Below are 22,754 nucleotides of genomic sequence, written 5' to 3'. Positions count from 1 at the left end.
CTTTCTGGCTCTGTTTTTGTCTCTTTGTCTTTCTCCTCTCTGTTGTTCTCTCCTCCAATCTCTTCCTCCCTCCCTCCCTCCCTCCTTCCCTCCCTCCCTCCAACCTCTCCCTCCCTTCCTCTTTCCCTCCCTCATCCCCAAGGGCTGGACTGAATCTGATTAGGTCACATGGTCATACTCTGAAGACTGGAAGTCTCTGGGGGACCAGGAAGGATGGATGATAGTGAGCAGTAGAGACTAGTGTCTGACACAGGAGAAGCAAGGTCAGACTTATCTGCATAGTGTAAATGTTCTATAATTCGTCTCCTGGACTTCTGGCTGCGTATTTCTCCACTCCTTGCCCCATCCCCATTTAGCTGTTTTTTCTTTGCAGTCTTCCAAGATTAGAAAGTAATCTTTCTTTTTAGAAAGCAATACTTTTAGATTAGAAAGCAAACTAAATTGTTTTGCTTGTATTTGGTATCCCTAGCATTTAGCACAGTACCTGGCACATAGTAAGTGCTTAATAAAATGTTATTGTACTGAGTTGAACCCAGGACAAAGATTGAACAAAGGAAAATCCGGAGCTGTGTCAAGACAAACCAGAGTTTCAAGAAAGGAACCTAAGATGGGGAGGGGGGAAAGAACTCTGGCCCATCTGAGTAACAGGTTCCATTTCTCATCAGCTTGGGGAGCTTTGTGCTAAAACAAGGCCTCATCCAGCTAATAAAGTGCTACCATTTGAGTAATCAAAATCCACGTCTGTTCCATCTCTCAGCATAGTCTCAGGAAGATCCATGTTTGGCAAGAATCAAAGTAACAGCTCCCATTTCTCTGGGGTTGTAACAAAGAGCTTTTCCTCACACTGACCTCTCAGATGTATTAGCTCTATTTTTACAGATGAGTTGAGGCCAAGCAAGGGGAAAAGAATTGCTTTAGGTCACCTAGCTATAAGTACCACCAGAGTCAGAGGCGTGATTCAGGCCTCCAGACCAGTTCCAAAGTCTTTGAGCACAACAATAGGATGACTTTCTTATATAAAGGAGGCACTAAAATCTAGTGTAATACCCACCTTGGTAGGGGTACCCATATAGTAGAGAATTGCTGTTAAGGGACTATGACTGTGACCTCAAAGCCCAGTGACATACCCCTGGGGACCAAGTGAAAGGATGCTCACCCATACACATGGTCTGGTCTGCAGTGGCCTTAAAGCCTTGGTGACATATACAGGCATAGCTTCCCTCTGTATCTACACAGTCCCCATGGCTACACACGTTTGCGATCTCTTGGCACTCATTCCGCCCTATGGAGAAAGAAATATGTGTGAAGAAGGCCCAAGCAAGTGGGTCATCAGGCAAGAAAAGTGGGGCTGGTTTCCCTAGATTTTTGCTCCCATGCTGTCTGGGGAGGCTGAGCCTTTTACAGAGACAAAAAAAAAATCACAGAATTTCAGGGTCAGAAGGAACTCCAGAGACTACCTAGATAAGTTTGTGCCTATACAGGAATCCTCTCTACAACACCCTGACAAAACGACATCTGCCCCTTTGCCAATTCTTGTTCCTGGTTCTGGGAACAAGCAGAAGGAGCCTACTCCCTCTTCCATACCACTGACTTTGAAATGCTCCAAGACCTCTATAAGGCTTCTCTCCTCCAGGTTAAAGATTCCCAGGACCTTCAATTCCATGTCCCCTCACCATTGGGTCTGTCCTCCCCATCTTTAGGTGGTCAAGAGCCTTCCTAAAATGAAGTCCTGGGGCTGAAGAAAATATTCTAGATATGGCCTGATACAGACTACCACCTCCCATGGTATTTGAGTATATACTTCAATTAATCTTAAGATAAGGCTAATATTTTGGACTTCCATGCCATATTGTGTGATAGCTCATAATATGATTTCAATCTACTAACCATCCCCAAACTCCTTAAGATCAACTGCTGTCCTTATTTTGTATTTAAGAAATTGATCTTTTGAATCCAAGGAAGAACTTGATATTTGTTCCTATTATACTTCACCTTGCCAAAGAAAGGCCCAATATCCTAGCTTGTCTAGATCTTTTTGGATCTCGACTCTGCTATTGACATTGCCATCCAATGTATTAGCTACCTTCCTATGTTTGTGTTATCCAACTATTTCATAAGTGTGCCATTTATTTCTTTATTCAGATCATTGATAAACATGTTAAATTAAGAGCATAGATCCCTATGTTCCTCCACTGGAGACTTCCATCCTAAGGTTAGATATCTGCATGGCCCTATGTCCTAATTCATCCACTCACTCACCCACACAGGCTCCACTAGGAGAAAGCTTGTAGCCACGGGCACATTCGCAGCGATAGCTGCCTGGGATATTGATGCAGTCAGCATGGCGTTGGCACGGACTCTCCCCACTGCTGCACTCATCCATGTCTACAGAATGTAGAGAAGAAAAGGGGGTGTCTTTTGAGATTCCACAAAGACATAAACCCAACCTGTTCATTTTACAGGGAAAGAAACTGAGGTCCAGAGAAAGGTCCCAGCTCTCCTGACTCTCAGTGCTCCTAGTATATCTACTTCCCAGAGAGACTGTGAGGGACAAGTAGCAGCAGGGAAAGGTCAGTTGTAAATGGGACCAGGAAGGGAAATGCTGAGAACCAGAGAGGATCCTCTGTCAGGGACTTAAAAGATATCAGCAGCCACTAATAGGCTCTTGTGACTTGCTTACTAACTGTAGGACCCTGTGAACTGGATCACTGATTAATTAATTATTTTAAAGATATGCTACTAGTCCTTGTCTTAAGGAATTAGGATTGTATTTGTATTAATGAGTATGTGTGTGTGTGCACGTGCACATGCCTATTGGAAAAATAACTGACTCTTCTCTTTTCTATCCAGAGGGTACCCTTGATAACATCAGGGATATGAAAAAGTGGTGGGGGGCAGGGGTAGCTTCCTTGGGAAGAGAGTTGATGGGGGGGGCAATCCTTTGGAGATCGGGGAGATAATCTCTTGGGGCAGGGAATGGCTGAGAGTTTTCCCTGGATATTTTTGTGGGATTGTTGGAAGATTCCCCTGAAAAGAAGAGTGGGAGAAAGACTGGGTGGATTCAAGAGGCAACTCCTAAAAGGTCTTCAGAGTTGGATTGGGAGGTTCTACCTAAGGAGTAGGGGGACCCCTAAGGAAAGGGTCAAGTGGTTTGGGGGAGGGGATTTCCTAGAGGCCTGGGGAAAAAGAATCCTGGAAAATTAGTAGTCTTTTTCTTGGAGAGGATGGGTTTGAATCTCCAAAAAGGGGGAAGTTCTGATACCCTCGCAGACAAGAAGGACACTGTTGTAGCTGAATCCAACTGGGCACTCGCAGCGGAAGCTGCCAATCTGATTGATGCAGACGCCATTGGTACAGATGGCAGGGATTTCACTGCATTCATCAATGTCTAAGGATAAAGCAGGAAAGAAAGTGATTAGTTAGTGGTTGGTAAGAGGCATTAAGTAGCAGAATCCAGGCAGGCCCGGGGTTGGAAAAGGGCTAAGTGGGAGGCCCTGCCTGATACTGGCAGTTTTGCCCTCCCTGCCTGGGAGTCTAGACATGCATTTCCCTGAGGACACTGGCCTGGTAAACCAGGAAAGCCTGGTGAAGAGCAGGACAAACAAAAGCAGGCAATAGGCTGAGAGAAAAGTAGGCAACAAAGACAGAATGTTCTAATAAAAGGCAGAAGGCCAGGGGGGAAAACAATAATAACAGACAGCTGGCTAAATGGACTAAATAAATACATCTGCTTCTTCAGAAAGACTCTTCCACTAGCCCTGCAGGGAGAACTTACCAATGGGTTTCCCTGTGTGGATATCGATGATGAAGCCAGGTGCTTGGTTCCCACACAGGATCTGGTACTCAGCTGGTGAGGGAAGAAGCGGAATTGGGATCCTGACAGTTCATAAGGAGACCCTAGCTTCTCCAAGACCCTCATTTCCCCCATACCAATTCCCCTTCTACCCATTTTCCTTTTGGAGTTGCCTCACTCCCCCACCCCCACCCCACCATGAGACCCTCTGCCAAGCTGGTGCTTGCTTTCCAGAAACACACAAGAACCTCTCTGGCTCTCAGTTTCCTTATCTATAAAGTGAAAGTGAAGGGGTTGGATTAGATAACTTTTTAAAATCCTTCCAGATTTAAGTTTAAGATTTTGTGACTTGGTCTGTCTTAACAGTATAGAGGAAATAAGAAAGGATGTGTAAGCAATGATTAAGGCCTGAAGAAGAGAGAGACCCAGGCCCAAGGGAGGGCAAGGAGGGAGAGAAAGAATACAGTGTAGTGGAAGATATCTGGCTTCTTGACTCTCACATTAACTTACTGTGTGACTTTGGCAAGTATCACCCCTATTTTGTGCCTCAGTTTCCCCACTTGTACAATGGGGGTTTGATTAGATGATCTTAAATAATTCCATGTCCCTCAAAACCATCCAAATCTCTCTAGCTTAATCAATGTCCTCCCAAAGGTGGGGTATTCTAGATGTGGTCTGACTAGAGTTAAGGGAATGTAATACTATCACTTATCTCCTATGCACTCTGACTCTCTTAATGCAAACTAGGATTGTTCTGGACTCTGCTGATTTTTTGTTTGTTTGCTATCCACTGAGAACCTAATATCTTTTTCCATGCAGACTATTTTCTTTCTATCTTATATTTGAAAATTTAACTTTTGGAACCCAGGCATTAAGACGTTATATTTATTTAACTTTTGGAACCCAAGCATTAAGACGTTACATTTATCCTTATTGGAGGATGGAGGTGTGATCACTCATAGCTGACCAGGTCAAGGAAAGCTAGTCAGCTAGCTGAGGCAGGGATTTGGGGATGTAGTCCCTTAGGCTTGAATTAGGAAAGGGGGGGGGGCATGAAGGTGAGATCACTTCTGGTTGGCTAGGCCAGGATAGGGAAGGAAGGATGTGGACACTAGAAGTAGCTTTCTATTGCTTCCAGGATATACTACAGACATTTCTATTTGGTATTTAATCCCTTTACAATCTGACTTCAGCTTTACAGATGGGTTACTTATTTCCTCCTTCATGAATTCAACATTCCAGCCAGGCTAGCCTTTTTGTTGTTCTTCATACATGACACTCCATGTCCTATCTCTCTGTGTCTTTGAATAAGCTATCTCCCAAATCTAGAATGTATTTCTTCCTTGCCACTGTCTCTTAAAACTCTGTTATTGTTCTTGTTGAGTTGGTTTAGTCTTGACCGACTCTTTGTGACCCCATTTGGGGCTTTCTTGGCAAAGATACAGGAAGAGTTCTCTGGTTCATTTTACAGATGAAGAAAATGAGACCAATAGGGTTAAGTGCTTTGTCCAGGATCACTTAGCTAGGAAGTGCCTGAATCCAGATTTGACTTCATGAAGATGAGTCTTCCTGATTCTTAACTCAGTGCTCTATCTATTGTGTTTCCTAGCTACCCAAATAACTTTGTTGTTTGGTTGTTTCAGTCATTTCTTCGTGACCCCATTTGAAATTTTCTTGGCAATGACACTGAAGTGCTTTGCATTTCCTTCTCTAGCTCATTTTATAGATGAGGAAACTGAGGCAGAAGGGGCTGTGACTTGCCTGGGGTCACACAGCTAGTAAATATCTGAGGTCAGATTTAAATTTAGGAAGAAATCTAATTTCCTTCAAAGCTCAGCTCCTACATGAGCCTGTTCCTGATTTCCCTCATCTGCTTGCTAGTACCTCCCCCTCAAAAGCACTTTTCAAAATTTAAATTGCTACATAAACTGTTCTGCATTGCATATACATAGTCATGTACTTTGTGCATGGTTAGCACTTAATAAGTGCTTTTACATTCATTCATTCCTGCTGTCTTCCCAGATAAGCTCTTTTGGGGCAGGAATTGTTTCATTTTTGTCTTGGTATATTTAGTACTTTGAACAGTGGCTGGTACATAATAGGGCTTATTAAATGTTTAATGAGTGGAGGGGGAGGTGCAGTCAGTTACCACTGGCTAGGGCAGGGAAGGGAGTATGCTCACTTATAACTAGCCAAAGTAGGGAAGGAATTCACAGCTGACTTGAAAGGAGATCTGGGAGTGTAGTCACTTACCACTGGCCAAGATGAGGATGAGGATGATTAGTCAAGAGTTGGCGAGACTGAGAAGAGGGTCTTGGCCACTTACCACTGGCCAAAGCGAGAGGGACAATCATGCGCGGCAGGATGAGGCCAGGAAGAGGTGAGTGGTTACTCACAGGTGGCTGAGGGGCAATGGGGCTGTGGTCACTCCCCATAGCGAGGCTGAGAGGGACATGTGACCAGTTAAGGTTAACCAAGGTAGGGAAGAAGGGGTTGGTCACTCACAGCTGGCTGGAGCAGGACAAGGCTCGCAGGGCCGGTTCCAGGCCTTTCCAATGTTGTATGAGCAGCAGCACATCTTCCTGGTCATATTGAAGGCCAGCTCATTCTCACACGTGTCGTTGTGGTGCCGGTAACACACGCTCTTCCTCACGTCTGCAAAGCCAGCAGCCCAAATGTGGTTCTAGCCAGGGTCAGGGTGGGGAGTGGGCAGAGGCCAGAGAGACAGGGGCAGGGGAAGGGGACCAGGAACCAGAGAGAAACAAAGGGGAAGAGATGGGGAAAAGATTGGAAACAAATCAGGAAGAGGCTGGGAGAAATGAGTCATGATGGGAAGAAAGGCAAGGAAAAACAGGGTGAACTGAGGAAGAGGTAAGAAGGGTGAAGGAAGGAGAGGAGAAGGAAGAGACAGTAAGAGAAATCAGGAAGAGAGAAAGATGGGGTGACGAGGAGAAAGGGAAGGAAAGAAGGAAGAGAGCAGGGAAAGCAGAAGGAGAAATAAGAACATAAAGAGACTGAGAAATTCATGGGGAAAGAAAGGGTAATGGAGAGGACAAAGAAGTCAGATCAGGAAAGAAGGATGGGGAGAGAGGCAAGGAGAGATGGGAAAAAGCAAGGGTGAAAAGAATACACATATACACACAACACACACACATACACACACAGAGAGAGGAGCAGGAGAGAGGGAGAGAGAGAAAGAGAGGAAGAGAGAGACGGAGAAAAGATGAAGGGAAGAAAGGAAAAAAAGAAAAAAGAGAGATGGGGAAAAGTGGGAAGAAAGGGATAGAAGTGAGGAAAAGAGAAGGAGATAAGGAGAGAGGAAGCACAGATGAAAGTGAAGAGCAGATGACAAAGTACAAAGCAGAAGCTAAGAATTCAGGAATGGGGCAGAGGTGGAGATGGAGATGGGGAGGGGGACTCCCACAGGCAAATCCCTTGGGATGCAGGCAGCAAAGTCTGAAGAAATTGGTACCACAATCAACTTTCTTAGACTCACTCTCACTGTTGCCCTTGTTCTCAACCTCCTTCAGGGGTCAAACCAAACAGGCTTTGGTCTGCTCTATTTACTGGTTCTTCTGTTTGAATAACTCCTCTCATTCCTTCCCCTTCCCCAGGAGTCACATCCATGTACCCATGCTCTGCTTCCTGCCAGTCCACTTTAATCTTGATGCTGGTCCCCTGGATGATCCCACTTCATACTCACTGCTAGTTTCCCCTCTTGATCCTGTTATTACACTCCTTTGCACCCCTTTCCAGTCCCCCTGATGATCATACTTCGTACCCATGCAGTTGTTACCGCCGTTGACCTGCATGTACTCTGGTGGGCAGACACACGTGTAGTTGCCTAGGGTGTTATAGCAGGTTCCAGGACCACAGATGCCAACATGAGTAGAGCATTCATCAATATCTACAGGAAAAAAGTTAACAGAACAAAACAGACCTCTTACATGTTGGAAAGCACTTTATACCTTTGTTCTGACCTTGTCAAGTTCTACATTATGAGATAGTTATTTAGTGCAATTCATTCATTTTTCTATCCTTATATCCATCCATTCATACAGCACAAGTAGTCACATTTGGATTTGTCTTGACTCTTTCACTGACTTGCTGGTAACTTTGGGCAACTCTTTCCCTTTCCTAGGACTCTATTTTCCATTTTGGACAATGAGAGTTTGGGATTCAGGGATTGCTAAGGTCTCTTCTGATTTTAGGATCTAAGAAATGGATGATCCCTAATGCCCTGAGCTTATGAAGAGGTGATGGGGATCAACTAGGGAATGGTTGAACAATGGCCCATGAATGGAATTGGACCATAAGAAATGACAAGGAAATCTTGGGAGTCCTGTGCAAACTAATGCAGGGTGAAATGAGCAGAACTAGGAGAACAATTTAAACAAATGGAGGATGATATAAAGGAAGACAGGTCTGAAAATGACATGAGAACTCTAATCAAGGAAGCCACTAATCTTGATTTAAACAAATTGCTGGTAAAGCATGCCTCCTTTGTCTTAGCCTAGAGGTTATGGATAACAGGAGCAGAATGAGGCATACTCTGTTGGACATAGCAACTGTGTTGGTTTGTTTTGTTCAGCTGTGCTTCTTTGGGACAAAGGCAGTTCTGTTGGGCTGTGTGTGTAGGAGGGTCAGTTGTTGGGATGTCATAGCCATGTAAATGAAAAATAACAACAATAAAACACTAATTTAAAAAAAGAGAGCGAATAAAGGCTCTAGGCCAGTGATGGCTAACCTTTTAGCGATCATATGCTGTGCCCCAGAGTGAGTGTCACATGTACCTCACCCCTCCTTACCCCACACAGGGAAGGGAGAAAGTGCTCCCATTGGGCTGCTGGGTAGAGAGGTGGGTGAAGTGAGGAATGCCCTCAGCACATGTAGCAATGGGGAGGGGAGTGACCCAAGCACTCCACTCACCTTCAGTTCTTCCACCTGTGAGCAGGTACCCTTCCCCCTATGGGCTCCTATTGGGCTGCTGGGCAGAGGGGTGGGTGATGTGAAAAAATGTCATCAGGCAAGGTGAAGAGGGGAAGGGGGCACCTCTGTCTGAGTCCCTGTGCCTTTCTAATAACAATCTCTGTCAGGTGATGGTGCTATGTGCCCAAAGAGAGCACTCTGTGTGCCCTCTTTGGTACCATAGATTTGCTATCATGACTCTAGGCTAAAGATATTGATCCTAAGGTCATAGATATCAAATTAGAGGGAATCTTAGAGGTGATTGTCCAATATCTTCAATTGGTAGAGGAAGAAACTGAGGCAAAAAGAGTTTAAGTGACCTACTTAAAAATCACACAGCAAGTACCTGAGATAGAATTTAAACCCAGGTCATCTTGACTCCAGGTCCAGTGCTTTATCTCTCTTCTTCTAATGTGTCATTATCCATTCTCCCCAATCTCTCAACCTTGGGCTATAGGGTCCCAAATGACTACACCTTGATAGGAGTGATTTTAGCCCATGTACCAGAACAAGGGCTGCTAGATGCAGTTGACAGAGTGTCAGGTCTGGAGTTAAGAAGATTCATTTTCCTCAGTTCAAATCTCGCTCAGACACTTCTTAGGTAAGTGACCTTGGGCAAGTCAAATGGAGTCATGAAGAGTTGGATACAACTGAAATGACTAAACAATAACAGCCAGACCAAAAGCCAAAGCAGTTGCTTATCTTAGCCCTGCTGAAAATCCTAGCCTTAGTCCCCAGTTACCAAAAGGGTAGATCCCCAGGACAGTCTAGGCAGATGTCTGGCACTTACCCTCACAGATGCGGGTATCTTCATTGAGGTAATAGTTCAGGGGGCATTCACACTGGAAGTTGCCAAAGGTGTTGACACAGTCTCCCCCTTGGCATAAACCAGGTAGCTCTTGACACTCATCGATGTCTGCAGAGGAGAATCATATCATATTTCTCAGAGGCTGAAGGCCCTCAAGAGGTCCTGAGCCTTGGTCCTTCAGGGCAAGGACAATCATGTTTGGTAGCTGGGAGTACTGAGAAATTGGGGGATCAGCAAAGAAGCTCCTCTTCAGGGTTCTGTCACTGAGAGACAAGCACTGGCTTTCCAGGGACTTAGGGATACAGGTCAGTCATCACCTTACTTACATCCCTTTGTGTAAGATGAGCCGTATGCCCAGGCAAAGGGAAGGACAACTTTAGGTGAGCAGAGGCCCTCTAATTTGTTTCTCTGCCTCAATTCATCTTCCACACAGCTACCAAAAAGATATTTCTGAAGCATAGTTCTGATCATGCCATTTCTGTGCTAAGTAAACCCAAAGGGCTTTCTATTACCATCAGGATTGACTAAACTTGAACCTACCCTTTCTGCTTTATTATATATTATTCCCCCTTACACTCTCTTCTGCCTTCTTGCTGTTTTCCTCACATGAGACATTCCATTTCCCATTTTGCCCAGGCTGTCCCTGTGCCTGGCACACGCTGCCCTCTTCCTTTATTCTTAGAATCCCTAGTTTCTTTCTAAGTTCAGCTCAAATGCCACTTCCTATATGAAAATTTTCCAGATCCTTCCCACCAGCAACTCTCTCTCAAATTAACTTTTGCATTTATTTTGTAGACTGGTTACATAAATTTAGTTGTTTCCACATTGTTTCTTTTAGTAGAATATTAATTCCTGGAGGGCAGGGATTGCTTGGTTTTTGTCCTTGTCTTTTTTTGTTTGTTTGCTTGTTTTTGTCTTTGTTTTGCCAGTGTCTAGCACAGTGGCACAGAGTAGGCATTTAATAAATGCAAATTCATTGACTGCTTGAGACAACTGCTTCCTCTATTTCTTTGGTTCTAGCTCCCACTGCCTCCAGATTGCTTTCAAATCATCTTTGGTTCACATTTGTCAGCACTCTGTCTACTTTCTGATGCACCTACTGTAATCCCTCTGGAATTTCAGTAATTGTTCCCCTTTCCAGGCACTCCTCCAGTAGAGAATAGTGGGGAGGGAATGTTCCCTGGTTTTCTTCTCTGAAGTCTGAAGTCTCTGCATCTCAATCTCTTGATAGTCTTACTTGGAAATGGGAGTTGCATGCCTCAACCCCCAACCCCTCTCTTCCAGTGGATGAGTGCCAGATTCTATTTCCATCCTCTCAGAGTCAGGACCACCCTCCCTCCTTGCTAACTCCCCCAGGGGTCACGGAATTTCCCCCTCCTGCCTTCCAGAGAATCCCATCACTTCTTCTCCCTTGGTGGATCCCCTTTAGAATGTTTGGCATACTAAGAGTCAGAACTTACCCTCTAGGATGACTGTGATGGGGTTGGGTCTGAAGCCTTCTCCTCCAGGGCACAGAGTCTTATATTCAGCTATAGGAAAATGGGGAGCAGATTAGGGACCTGAAGAAGTCCATGGCCAGGGAGCAAGGCACGAGTCTGAGTCCAACAAGGGAGGAAAGAATCCAGAAAGGGATGCCGTATCCTTAAAGTCCTATGAGACTTCCATTCCTGCTCCTCACTTCCCCTCTTGTCTCCCACAACCTCTATGTATATCCCTCCTCCTTATCTATATTCCCACTGCCTCTATTTTTGGGTCCCCTTCCCACCTGCCCTGCTACTGCCTCTGGTGTAGTTCCCTCAGGGTTAGATGCCACACAGTGACTAACAAAAAGAAACCTCTGGGACTGGTGGCCAGGGGAGGAACTGTGCTTAATATGTTAGAAACAGCTCCCACATACCACTTAGGAGCTATATACATCTTATACAGACATGTTTATTTACATGTTATCTTTCTCTCCAAAACCCACTCCTCTAAACTTCTCTACTGCTGTCAAAGGCACCAACATCCTTCTGGACTCCCAGGTTCTGAACCTCAGCATTTTCAGGACTCCTCAATTTCCTTCTCCTCACATATCCCATCACTTGTCAAATGTTTTCTTTTCGACTTCCCCAACCTCTCTCCCATCTCATTCTCCTCTCTATTATTTTGGGTCCCCATCATCTCTTTCCCAGATTATGGCAAAGACTTCCTAACTGGTCCTGCTTCAAGTCTCTCCCCATTCCAGGCTATCCTCCACACTCTTGATGACTTGATTTTTCTTAAGTGTAGTTATGACCATATCACTACCCTAATCATTCAGCTCCAGAGGCTTCCCATTGTCACTAGAACAAGAGTTCTTAACCTGGGGTCCATCAATCCCCAATAGATTTGTGGACAGATTTTAGGGAGTCCATGAACTTGGATGGGAAACACAATTTCCTCTTTATTTTCACTAACTTCTTTTTCAAAAATTCATTTATTTATTTATTATTTCTTCCTTCCTTTTATTCATTAAAAATTTTTTTTGAGTTCTGAATTCTCTCCTCTCCAGTTCCTTTGAGAAAAAGCAACTAATATGATATCAATTATATAGGGATTTTTGCTAATTTCTAATGGAATTTTTGCATTTATTTAAAAATCTTATTTAGAGAAGGATTTGATAAGTCTTCCAAAGGGGTTCTTGATACAAAAAAAAGGTTAAGAACCTTGTGCATTCTGTGTAGATGCTATCATGTGAGGTCCTTTCTAGCTCTGAGGTATAAGGATCCTAAGGCCAGTGCTCTCCATGTGTGTAGGCTGCTAGCCTAGGAAGAACCTTTCAGAGAACTCTCCCTGTACTCACTCGTGTTTCCTGGAGGGCAAAGCTCACAGGGATTGCCCCAGGCCCGACCTAAGGAACAGCAGCAGGAGGCCCGGGTGACACCGACTCCAATCTCTGCACTGCAGGAGATGCCTCCATCACCTCGGTCCTGAGTGTCCAGAAAACAGTTTCCGACACGTGTATCTGAGTGGAAAGAAAAGGGAGTATGTAAGAGATGCTTTAGGCAAGAGGACCCCTGTCATGATGCCTGCTTTCAGTGTTGGAGGAACTGAGCTCCCAAGACTAACGTGGGAGAGATCATAGAGCTTAGAAGTCATCTAATCCACTTCACTCCCCCAAACACACTGGGACTTTGAAGTCCAGAGAAGTTATGTGCTTTGCCCAAGATACCATAGGCAGAAATGAGTAGAGCCAAGATTTGAGCCCAAGTCCCCTGCTTTAAAATGGTGCCCTATTTTGATTGCCCAATTTCGCTGGGAGTAGACGCGATTGGTTTTGCCTCTTTTTCAGTTGAATCCTACTGGGGTTTGGCTGCTAGGAAGCAGAGTAAACTCTGGGTTGGCCACTCACCCACACAGCCCACGCCACTGGGGTTCAGCTCAAAATCTTGGGGGCAGTTGCACAGGTAGCTGCCTGGTGTGTTGACGCACAGGCCATTGATACAATTGACAGGATCTGCACACTCATTGATATCTGTCAGGACAAGGAGAGGTGAGACTTTGTTAAAGGGAGACACAATTCAAGGAGTCCACTCTGGCCTCCTCTGCAGACCTCATGGCGACCTTAGATTTAAATCTTAGCCTCTACCCCACACTCCCAACATGCGCTTCAATTTGACTTCCATCACTACTATTGCAAATTGAGAATACTATCCTTCTCTCAGCTGTCCTGTTTCCCCCATGCTGGTTTACTCCTCTGACCATGGCTGCATAGAGTCTACTCTATACAATGTAATTCTAATGTTGTTCCCCTACACCTATCCAATACTGCAGAATCACAGTTGTAGGACTATCCCTCTTCACTGACTGATAACAGTATTAGAATAATGATGATGATGATGATGATGAAGGATGATAGAAGGCATTAACACATGGTATTAAGGTTTGAAAAGGGCTTTATGTTTGTTTCCATTCAATCTTTATTTTGCAGATGAGGAAATTGAGTCTCAGAGAGATTAAGTAATTTGCTGAGGATCATACAACTAATAAGGGGATGAACATTTATTATCTCATTTGATATCTAAGGTGGGATTTGAACTCATGTTTTTCTGATTTCAAGTCTATCCCCTATCTCCTTTGCCTCATTTTTCTGAGTACCCACCCACCCAGGACCCTCCCCTCCTCACAGGAAGGACCTCAGGACCTGTGCAGTTGCCTCCACTCCGGTCAAGCTCATAGCCATCATCACAGACACAGCGGAACATCCCAGGCAAGTTGTGGCAGCTTCCAAAGACACAGATGTTCTGGAAGGTGCACTCATCGATGTCTGTGGGGACATGGTGTCACTGAGCTGGGCATAGTGATGACTGTCCTCTGTTTATCCCATGTTGAGTATTCCCCTTCTGCAAATGGCCTTAGCTTTCTTGCCCACCTCCCAGGAAGGAACCCATCAAGGCTCCATCATAGACTGTTTCCTACCATGGAGGCTGAGCTCTCCTAGGTGAAATGGATGGCCAGGATCCTAGGGGGAGGGGAACTGGCCTAGCAAGCTAGAGGGGCTGAATCTCCCATCCCTTCCCTCTCCTCAGCCTGGCCCATGCCAGTCCTCTGGAAGCCCTCACCCTGGCAGGCTCTGCTGTCTTCAGTGGGGTTGAAGCCCATCTCACATTCACATCGGTATCCACCGGGAGCATTGAGACACTGCCCATTCTCGCAGAGGTTCACGTTGTCAGCACACTCATCCCTGTCTGAGGGTCACAGGGTCATGTACTTACCAGTTAGGGCCCTAATCACCCAATGGCCACTGGTCACTCAAGGCCTCTCCCGATCATTCAAGGACTGCCCTCCACAATTCCTCAGGTTCCTTCAGGTACGTAGGGTTCCCAGGCATTCATGGCATGCTTTAATTACTCAGGACCTCCTTTGTCACTCTGGGAGCCTCAGCCACTGAAGGTTCTTCCAATCACTTAAGAGTTCCCTGATAACTCAATTTCCCAGCCAATTAGGAAGCCTCTAAAGACCTAGTTCAGGTCCCTACTTTTCCCTCTTTGCTCCATCTTCCCCTTCCCCAAAAGGCCCCAGAAGTCATGTTGTAAGGCTAGGCTCCCACAGGGTGAGCCAAGAACCAGAGGAAGCTTGAGATCCATCTCTCACCCACACAGGAGAAGCCATCCCCAGAAAAGCCCTCCCGGCAGACACAGCGATGGGAACCAGGAGAGTTTACACAGTCAGCATTTATGTGGCACCCATGGTCTTCTGTGGCACATTCATCCAGGTCTGAGGGAAAATCACATGATGACTGAATGAATAGCTTGAAGTAGCTTTAAGAGTCATTTCTTCCAACCCTCTCAGGTATCAAGGGACTTGCTCAATATACCAAGGTAATATCTGGGATTTAACCCAGATCTTCTGATTCCAAAGACAGTGCTCACGCTACCTTTAACACCAAATTGGTTCTGCCTTCCCCAGCCCAGCTTGGTCTATGTACAAGGAAGGGAGACCCAACTTTCCTCTTCCTCAAGTTGTTCAGTGTTGAGATGTGCACATAGAGGCAGGGGCTAGGCAAGCCTACCCCATGCCTGTTGTTCTCCTTATCCACTTACCCTGGCATCCTGATAACACCTCCCTTCCCACCCACAATCACAGCTCATCTTACCAGTTCCTTGAGACTTACCATGACACTTGAAGCCATCACCAACCCAACCTGACTGGCACATACAGCGAAAGGTACCAGGTACATTGACACAGGAGGCCCGAGCATCACAGTTGTGGGCCCCAAGGGCACACTCATCGATGTCTACAGTGAAAGGAAGAACAAGGAAAGAAGCACTGGGGTAGGTAAGGACAACATTTCTGATCATCCTAGTGCAGGGGCCCTGGGAGAAATAGCCCAGGAGAAAAGGTCATGGAGTTGGAGAAGGGTTCGCTGGGTTTGGGATGCTCTACTCCATGTTGGCTATGGTTGCTGGCACATGCCAGCAGGGACACACTCACCTGTGCAACCCGTTGTGCCCTTCTTGACAAAATAGCCTAGTTGGCAATGGCAGATGAAGGATCCCTTGCTATTCTCACAGTCACCATGGAGACAGATATTGGGATTCAGGTCACACTCGTTCACATCTAGGGGGAAGAGTTTCTGAGTTTTCTGCTCTTTGCCTGCTCCTTCCCCCTGCCTTGGGGGAATGGACAGAACCCTCAAAGCTAAATGAAGAGATTCCTTAGGCCAGGAGCACAGGGCACCTGCATCAGTGTAGGGCCAGGTGTCCTGATAAGAGGGTAGGAAGGGAGATAGGGGAGAAGTTAAGGGGTGGCAAGTATAAAATTAGAGAAGAGGCAGATGGGATAGGCAGAAAACATCCTAAAACCATAAAATCAGAGATAGAAAGGATCTCATATACTTTCTAGTTTAACCTCTCATTCCATATAGAAATCCTCCCCATCACCTTTTTAGCTTCTGCTGGGATATCCCCAGTGACAAGTAGCTCACTCTTTCTGAGGCAGCCCATTCCACTGTGGGATAGCTCTAGATATGAGTAAAATTCTTCCCCCTTTTATTGAGATGAAATTGGCCTGCCCACAATTTGTCTTCAATGTGCTTCATTTTGCCCTCTAGGGCCAAACAAAACGAGTCTAAACTCTGTTGCTGTGAAAGTTATACAACAATGATTACTCATTGACCTAAATCTTCAGGCTAAATATCTCCAGTTTTTCCAAGGAATTCTCATATGTCACAGCCCTTATTCAGTTCCTTTTGCTTCCTGGTTGCCCTTTTCTTGATGCTCTCCAGCCTGCATATGTGCTTCCCAAAATACAGCCCCAGAACTGAACATAATAATCCAGGCACATTCTTACAGAGTAAAACATCCTGGTCAGTGCCTCTCTTAATGTTAAGATCACATTAGGTTTTGGGGCTGTCATGCCATACTGCTGACTCATATTGGGCTTGTGGTCACCTTGAACCCCCCCAGCTCTTCTTCAGTATCTGATCTTCCTTCTATCTATTAAGCCTTGACTTGAACTTATTCTCCCATGGATGGGAGGGAGGTGAAGGGGCAGAAAATGAAAGAGGAAGCAAGGAGAAAGGAAGACAAAGTGGGTACAGGAAAAGGAGGAGCTGAGAATGTATGAGCAAAGGCTCTAGAAAGGCCTCCTGCTAGTTTGTAAGTAGCTGAGTAGAGGTCAATTTCCTTCCTGATCCCCTGCCATCAGGCCAGAGTCAGGGGAGGGAGCAGAACTGGGATGCTATTCTGGTCATAGATAGGATGAGAGGCAATAGGAAATATTGCTTATATGTGTCAGAGCAGCTGAGTTTGAAAACTAGTTCTGCCCCTAAATCAGTGTAACTTCTTGTTTACCCCACTTGTAAAATAGGGACTTAGCCCTGCCTCTTTTCTGTTTCAAAGACAAGTTGAGAAAATGAAGGTCAAACCCTATATATCAGAGGTCCTTGTTACTACTGGAGGGGCCTCCCCCTCCCCCCCCATCCCTATCCCCAGTTCCTCACCTATGCAGGTCTTCATATCAAGGGTGGCCATGAAACCATCATAGCAGAGGCAGCGATGCTGGCCAGGCACATTGGTACACTGACCCCCATCGCAGATGTCGGGGTTCTCCTCACACTCGTCGATGTCTAGGGAGAGGGGAAAAAGAACAGAGGTTGGAGCTGGTAGCTGGGGAAGAGGCTGAGTCTGGGAATGGGTTTAGGGCTAGAATTGGCTAAAATTTGAACTGGGGAAGAACCAATAGTATTTTGCTCTAGGGTGAAGAATTAAATGGATAGTACTTAAACTCTTCTAAGGAAAGAAATAGGTAGGGAGGAGTTATGGTGGGATAAGCCCTAGGACAGTGATGGAAAGCATATGGCACAGATGCCAAAGATGGCACACACAGAATTCTCTGTGGGTGTGCAGCTGCCTTCCCCCCACCATGCCCTGACCCAAGTATGTTACTAGAAAGGCAGAGAGCCTTAAGTGGAGTTGCTCCCCTTCCCCTCTCCACCATGCTTGATGACATTTTTTTCATAGCAGCCACCCCTTTCTCCAGCAGCCCAATGGGAGCACACAGAAGGTAAGGTGGGAAGTTTACAGTGGGAAGAGCTGGAGGGGAGCAGAGAACTTGGGCCACTTCCCTCACCCTCTCTACACTCACTGAGGTCATTACTCACTTCACTCACTCCTCTGCCCAGCAGCCCAATGGGATTGCTTTCTCTCTCCCCTGTGTAGGGTAAGGGAGCCCAAGGTGCCCCCAGAACTTGGTGGCAGGGAGGGGCACAGCACTCAGTCCAGGGGGTGGGGGCAGGATCTGGCACTCAAGCTCTAAAAGGTTTGCCATCACTGGCCTAGGAAAAGAAAGTGAACGAAGGCAGCTCAATTGTAGCACCATCTTGGGAGCTATCTCTTCATAGGTTCCCCAGTGAGGAGGAATGAGAGGGTAGAGGCCAACATTGAGGTACTAGAGTTCTAGCCTAGTATCACAGAGGGGAAGGAAGTATCTGACTTTTTTAGTGAGTCCAGTACACCTCAATGCCAGGTGAGAGGAGCTGCCAAGATGCCTAGCAGCCCAGGGATTAGTGGCAGGAAAGAGGACATTCCCCACTGGCCCCCAAAGAGGAGGGCCTTACAGGCAAGGCATGGACTGATGAGGGTAGGGAATACCTTAGTCCCTTCTAGAGGGCTATGCCTTTCCTACTCTGGGGACTTATTGAATCTTGTCCTCCCTGGCTTCTCAAACTTTCCTAAGTCAGGATATGAGCAGGGGAATTGGCTTGAAATGTGGTATAGCACTCTGTGAGCTGAATAGGGAGACAAGGGCAGGGCTGCCTTGGGGCTGAAGGGAAGTGGATACTTCCTTGAGCCTAATGATTTTCTTGTTACCTAAAGAAATGACTACCTTGGGAGAAAGGGCAAGGATGGGAGGTTAAATTGGAACAAGATCCTAGAAGGGAGACAAGTTATCTGGTATGGGAGTCTAGTCTTTTAATCTTAGTTTTGCCTCCCCTGGCTTCTCACACTTTCCTGCTGAGCACAGCCAAACATGGAGGGGTCCATCTGGGGCCCTGGTGATTGCTCTTAGAAGGACTCCCCCACACTCATCCCTCTTCACCTCCTTGTCCTGAATCATGATACCACAGACTTCTGGAAAGGTCAGTCCCTCACTCCTACCTCAATGGCGCCAACCCCTCACCGCCACCCTTAGGTCCCCAAAGAAGGCCAGATTGAATTAATTTGGCTGAAAGAGAGCTGTCTTGGGGGAGGGTGCAGAAACCATGGGCTCATAGACTTTGAGATGGAAAGTTTAGACATGTGGCGCCCTGCTCTGATTCTAACTCTAGGTCTTTGTTCCTCCACTAAGGTCCCCTGTAGCTCTAATAAGATTCTTGAAGGGATCTGGGGGAGGGGAAGATTGGTTTCAAGTCTTTCACTTTCCTCTCCCAAAGACCTTATCTGCCAGCTGGAATGCTCACTTTTCCTATTCCACCCACCCCCTGTCATCAGGTTTCTAGGATGCCAAGTGAAAAGAAACAATTGATTTTAGCATCTAGTTATCAATAAAATTAAAAGCAGTCAGATAGGGTTAGGGGATGGGAAGGTGGGGAGGAAAGCTGGCAGCCTCTCTAGAAATGGCTTTTCATCATTTCCAGGATGGTCAAGGGCCAGGTCCCCAGCTCTTCACCCTCTTTAAGGGGACATTCTCACACAGCCCTTCTCCCCTCTGACTATCAAAGTTACTTCCAAGCTGCTTAATCCAGCCACAGTTTAGAGTGTTCCATGTCCAAAACACCCTGGTTCTAGGCCATGGGATGGGATGGGGCAGGACTGGACTGAGGTACCACATGCAGGAGGGCAGCTTACCTCCCCATTGAAGGCAAATTCCAAGTCACCTACCTGCACAGGCCCTGCCATCAGGCATCAGGGCATAACCCTCCCCACAGCTGCACTGGTAACTGCCTTCTGTGTTGGTACAGTGAGTCTCACAGCCTCCATTTCCAACACTGCACTCATCAGTGTCTGTGGAAGACAGAAGGTAAAGCTGAAGCTCTCATTGGAGCCAAGTCCATATAATCAGCATCCAGGCTGATGGGGAAAGGGGAGAGAAACAGAGGGAGTCTGTGTGGGGGAACAGGAATGGAGAGGGTTAGGGGGTGAAGGTGGAGATGGGGATGAGGAGGTTGGGGAATGATGTCTATAAACCCCTTGAGGTTAGGGCTGCCCTGCTTTCATTTCAGTGCCTGGTAACAATTAGGTGCTTAATAAAAGCTTATTAAAAATCAAACTGAGGGATGGCTCAATCAATAAAACTGGGTGGCTCAGCTCTGAAGACAGGAGGTCCTGGATCCAAATCTGACCTCAGACTCTTCCTAGCTGTGTGACCCTGGGAAAGTCACTTAATCCCTATTGCTTGACCCTTGCTGCTCTTCTGCCTTGGAATGGTTGCTTAGTATCAACTCTTTTTTAAAAAAAAATTTATTTAATTAGTTAATTTAGAATATTTTTCTTTGGTTACAAGAATCAGGTTCTTTCACTCCTCTCCTTCCACCCCCTCCTGTAGATGATGCACAATTCCACTAGATTTAAACATGTGACCTTGATCAAAACTTATTTCCCTATTATTGATGTTTGCACCAGGGTGATCATTTAAAGTCTACATCCCCAATCATATCCCCCTTGAACCATGTGATCCAGCAGTTGTTTTTCTTCTGTGTTTCTACTCCCACAGTTTTCCCTCTGAATTTGGATAGCATTCTTTCTCCTAAATTCCTCCAAATTGTTCTGGATCATTGCCTTAGTATCAATTCTAAGACAAAAGGTAAAGGTTTTACAAAGAAATCAAACTGAATCCTGGGAATTAGAATGATCAAGCTTGGTTCCAAAGAAGAGCTTTAAGAATGCCCCTTCCTTCCTTCTTTGTAGGCAGGAGGAAAGGTGGACTGTGGCTAGGGAATACTACATATCAGGTCAGATTTGGTTAATGCTTTGGCTAGATTTGATGAGCTATTTTTTTTCTTTTTATAGTTTTTTATTATAAAGGATGGATCTCTTAGAGAGGGAGCAGAGGTGAGAGTTGTTGGGAAATAGGATGATGTAAAGACAAAAGATATCAATACAAATAAAAATAAATAAAAAATAAAAATGTTTGCTGACTTGAACTGGGATAGGAAGAGGCAGGGGCAAAAATGTTCTTTTGTTCAGTCATTTTAGCTGTGTTTGACTCTTTGTGATCCCATTTGGGTTTTCTTGCCAAAGATACTGAAGAGAGTTGCCATTTCTTTCTCTAGCTCATTTTACAGATAACTAAAATGAAGCAAGTATGATTAAGTGACTTACCCAGGGTCATCCAGCTAGTAGGTATGTGAGGTCAGATTTGAATTCACAAAGAATTTGTTAGAGATATAAAAACAAAATCTATCAATAAAATTGAACTGAAATACACTGAAACGGATGAAAAAGGTGAGAGAGGCTGAGACAGGATTGGTCATGGTGGTAGACTAAGGTAGAGATATCAAGATGAGGGGCTAGGATGGATAAACTGAGCTAATGAGAAGAATCAAGATGGGGGTGAGAAAGAATGAGGCAGACAGGGTAGGGTAAAGCAGAAATTAGAGTAGAATAGAGTGAGGCAGGGACAAGGACAGGGTGGCAGTAGGGTAGACAGCGGGTAAACTGAAAATAAAGTATATAATGGTCAGAGAGGAACAAACTGAGCCAGGGATTGGAAGGAGACAGATAAGGATGGGGAAAGATTTGGGAGGATAGTCAGAGGCAGGGATCATGGTTGGGGCTGTCCTGTCATATGTAGGACAGAGGGCTGGCAAGAGGGGTTACCTCTGCCTGGGTCTTGGGTCCTAAGGGCTTAGAATCTGGTCTCACCTATACAGCCTTGTCGGTCCGGGGTAGACTGGAAGCCAGTGTCGCAAGCACACTGGTAGGTGCCAATGACGTTTACACAGCGCCCATGCCTGCACAGGTTGTCTCTGAGAGAGCACTCATTCACATCTAAGGAAGAAGTAACCAACAGCTGGGGGGCCAAGGCAGGGGCCAAAGGGTTCTTCCCCCAGCCTCCTGCCCATGCCTTGCCCAGGCCACTCACCCCCACAAGCGTTGCCATCAGCTGACAGTTCATGTCCAGGAGGACACAGACATTGATAGCTTCCATCACTGTTGATGCAGGTTCCCCCTCGGCATAGCAGTGGGTCCTGAGCACACTCATCAATGTCTGGAAGGAGAAACAAATGCGACAAAGTCAGCACCATTCAGAGGTAGACTGCAAATGGGCATTCACAAGGTGCCAAGTCCCCCACCTATGTAAATGTACCTCTCCTTCACCCCCCCCAAACCCCATCTGAGACATTCCTTTGGATTAAATGACAAAGGGATTGGCAGAGCAGGTCACTTTCCTTCTTAGAACTTCATTTTCTTATCTGTAAAACAAAGGGCTTGTATAAAGTGGCATAATGGATAGAGCACTGGGCCAGCAGTCAGGAAGTCCCAAGTTCAAATCCTGATTCATATACTTCCTAGCTGTGTGATCCTGGATAAGTCACTTAAGCTCTTTCAGTCTCAGTTTCCTCAACTGCAATATTGGGATAACAACAGCACCTACCTCTCAGGGTTGTGAGGATAAAATGAGAATTTTTAATTAAGTCATTGGCAAATTTTAAAGGGTTATAAATCTCTCCCTCCCTCCTCTCACCTTTCTTACTTCATCTCCCTTCTCTCTCCTCTCTCTTCATGTCTCCTTCCCTCTCTCTCCCCTCCACCAGATTATCTCCAAAGTTCCTTCCAATTCAACAATTCTATGAAATTCTGAGCCAAGACATAATTCTGTGACCTTGGAATGCACTTCCTCCTCTGAGCCTGTTTCCTCATCTGTGAAATGAAGATAATGTTTGTACTCCCTACCTCATAGGGTTGCTATGAGAAAGTGCTTTGTAAATCCATATTTCCTGGCTTAGTTCATCTGACTCTCATGAACTCTGTGCCCCAATCAAATGGATCCTATGGCTGTTTTCTAAGCAAGGCTTACTGTACATTCCTCCCTTTTTGGCCAAATGGAACATTCCAGTTTGGTTGGAATCTAGAGTTCAGGAGGGGATAAAATGTGAAATGAGTCTGGAGAGATAGGTTGGAACTTAAAGGGTTTAAAATACCCAACAGGGGAGTTTGCATTTTATCCTAGGGACAGTAGGGACCCATTGGAGTTTCTGGAGTAGAAGAGGGACACGGTCAG

General features: G+C 45.7%; 1 protein-coding gene across 1 annotated transcript in view; it reads right to left on the bottom strand.

Annotated features, from left to right (window-relative positions):
- FBN3 (fibrillin 3) overlaps positions 1–22,754 on the bottom strand; it is a 108,387-nt gene that overhangs the window by 36,142 nt on the left and 49,491 nt on the right. Inside the window, exons 26-44 of the mRNA XM_056822065.1 lie at positions 21,615–21,740; positions 21,395–21,520; positions 19,412–19,534; positions 17,032–17,157; positions 15,522–15,647; positions 15,202–15,324; positions 14,682–14,804; positions 14,150–14,275; positions 13,732–13,854; positions 12,940–13,062; positions 12,391–12,552; positions 11,030–11,098; positions 9,552–9,677; positions 7,575–7,700; positions 6,299–6,448; positions 3,776–3,847; positions 3,263–3,388; positions 2,260–2,385; positions 1,157–1,282 (exon numbers count right to left, since the gene is read on the bottom strand). Coding sequence (XP_056678043.1) covers positions 1,157–1,282; positions 2,260–2,385; positions 3,263–3,388; positions 3,776–3,847; positions 6,299–6,448; positions 7,575–7,700; positions 9,552–9,677; positions 11,030–11,098; positions 12,391–12,552; positions 12,940–13,062; positions 13,732–13,854; positions 14,150–14,275; positions 14,682–14,804; positions 15,202–15,324; positions 15,522–15,647; positions 17,032–17,157; positions 19,412–19,534; positions 21,395–21,520; positions 21,615–21,740 — 2,328 coding nt within the window. The remainder of the gene's footprint in view (positions 1–1,156; positions 1,283–2,259; positions 2,386–3,262; positions 3,389–3,775; positions 3,848–6,298; positions 6,449–7,574; positions 7,701–9,551; positions 9,678–11,029; positions 11,099–12,390; positions 12,553–12,939; positions 13,063–13,731; positions 13,855–14,149; positions 14,276–14,681; positions 14,805–15,201; positions 15,325–15,521; positions 15,648–17,031; positions 17,158–19,411; positions 19,535–21,394; positions 21,521–21,614; positions 21,741–22,754) is intronic.

Source organism: Monodelphis domestica, chromosome 3, assembly GCF_027887165.1.
Source record: "Monodelphis domestica isolate mMonDom1 chromosome 3, mMonDom1.pri, whole genome shotgun sequence".
NCBI lineage: Eukaryota > Metazoa > Chordata > Mammalia > Didelphimorphia > Didelphidae > Monodelphis > Monodelphis domestica.
Note: the sequence above shows the minus strand (reverse complement) of the source record. Positions and strands in the feature narration are given on the sequence as shown.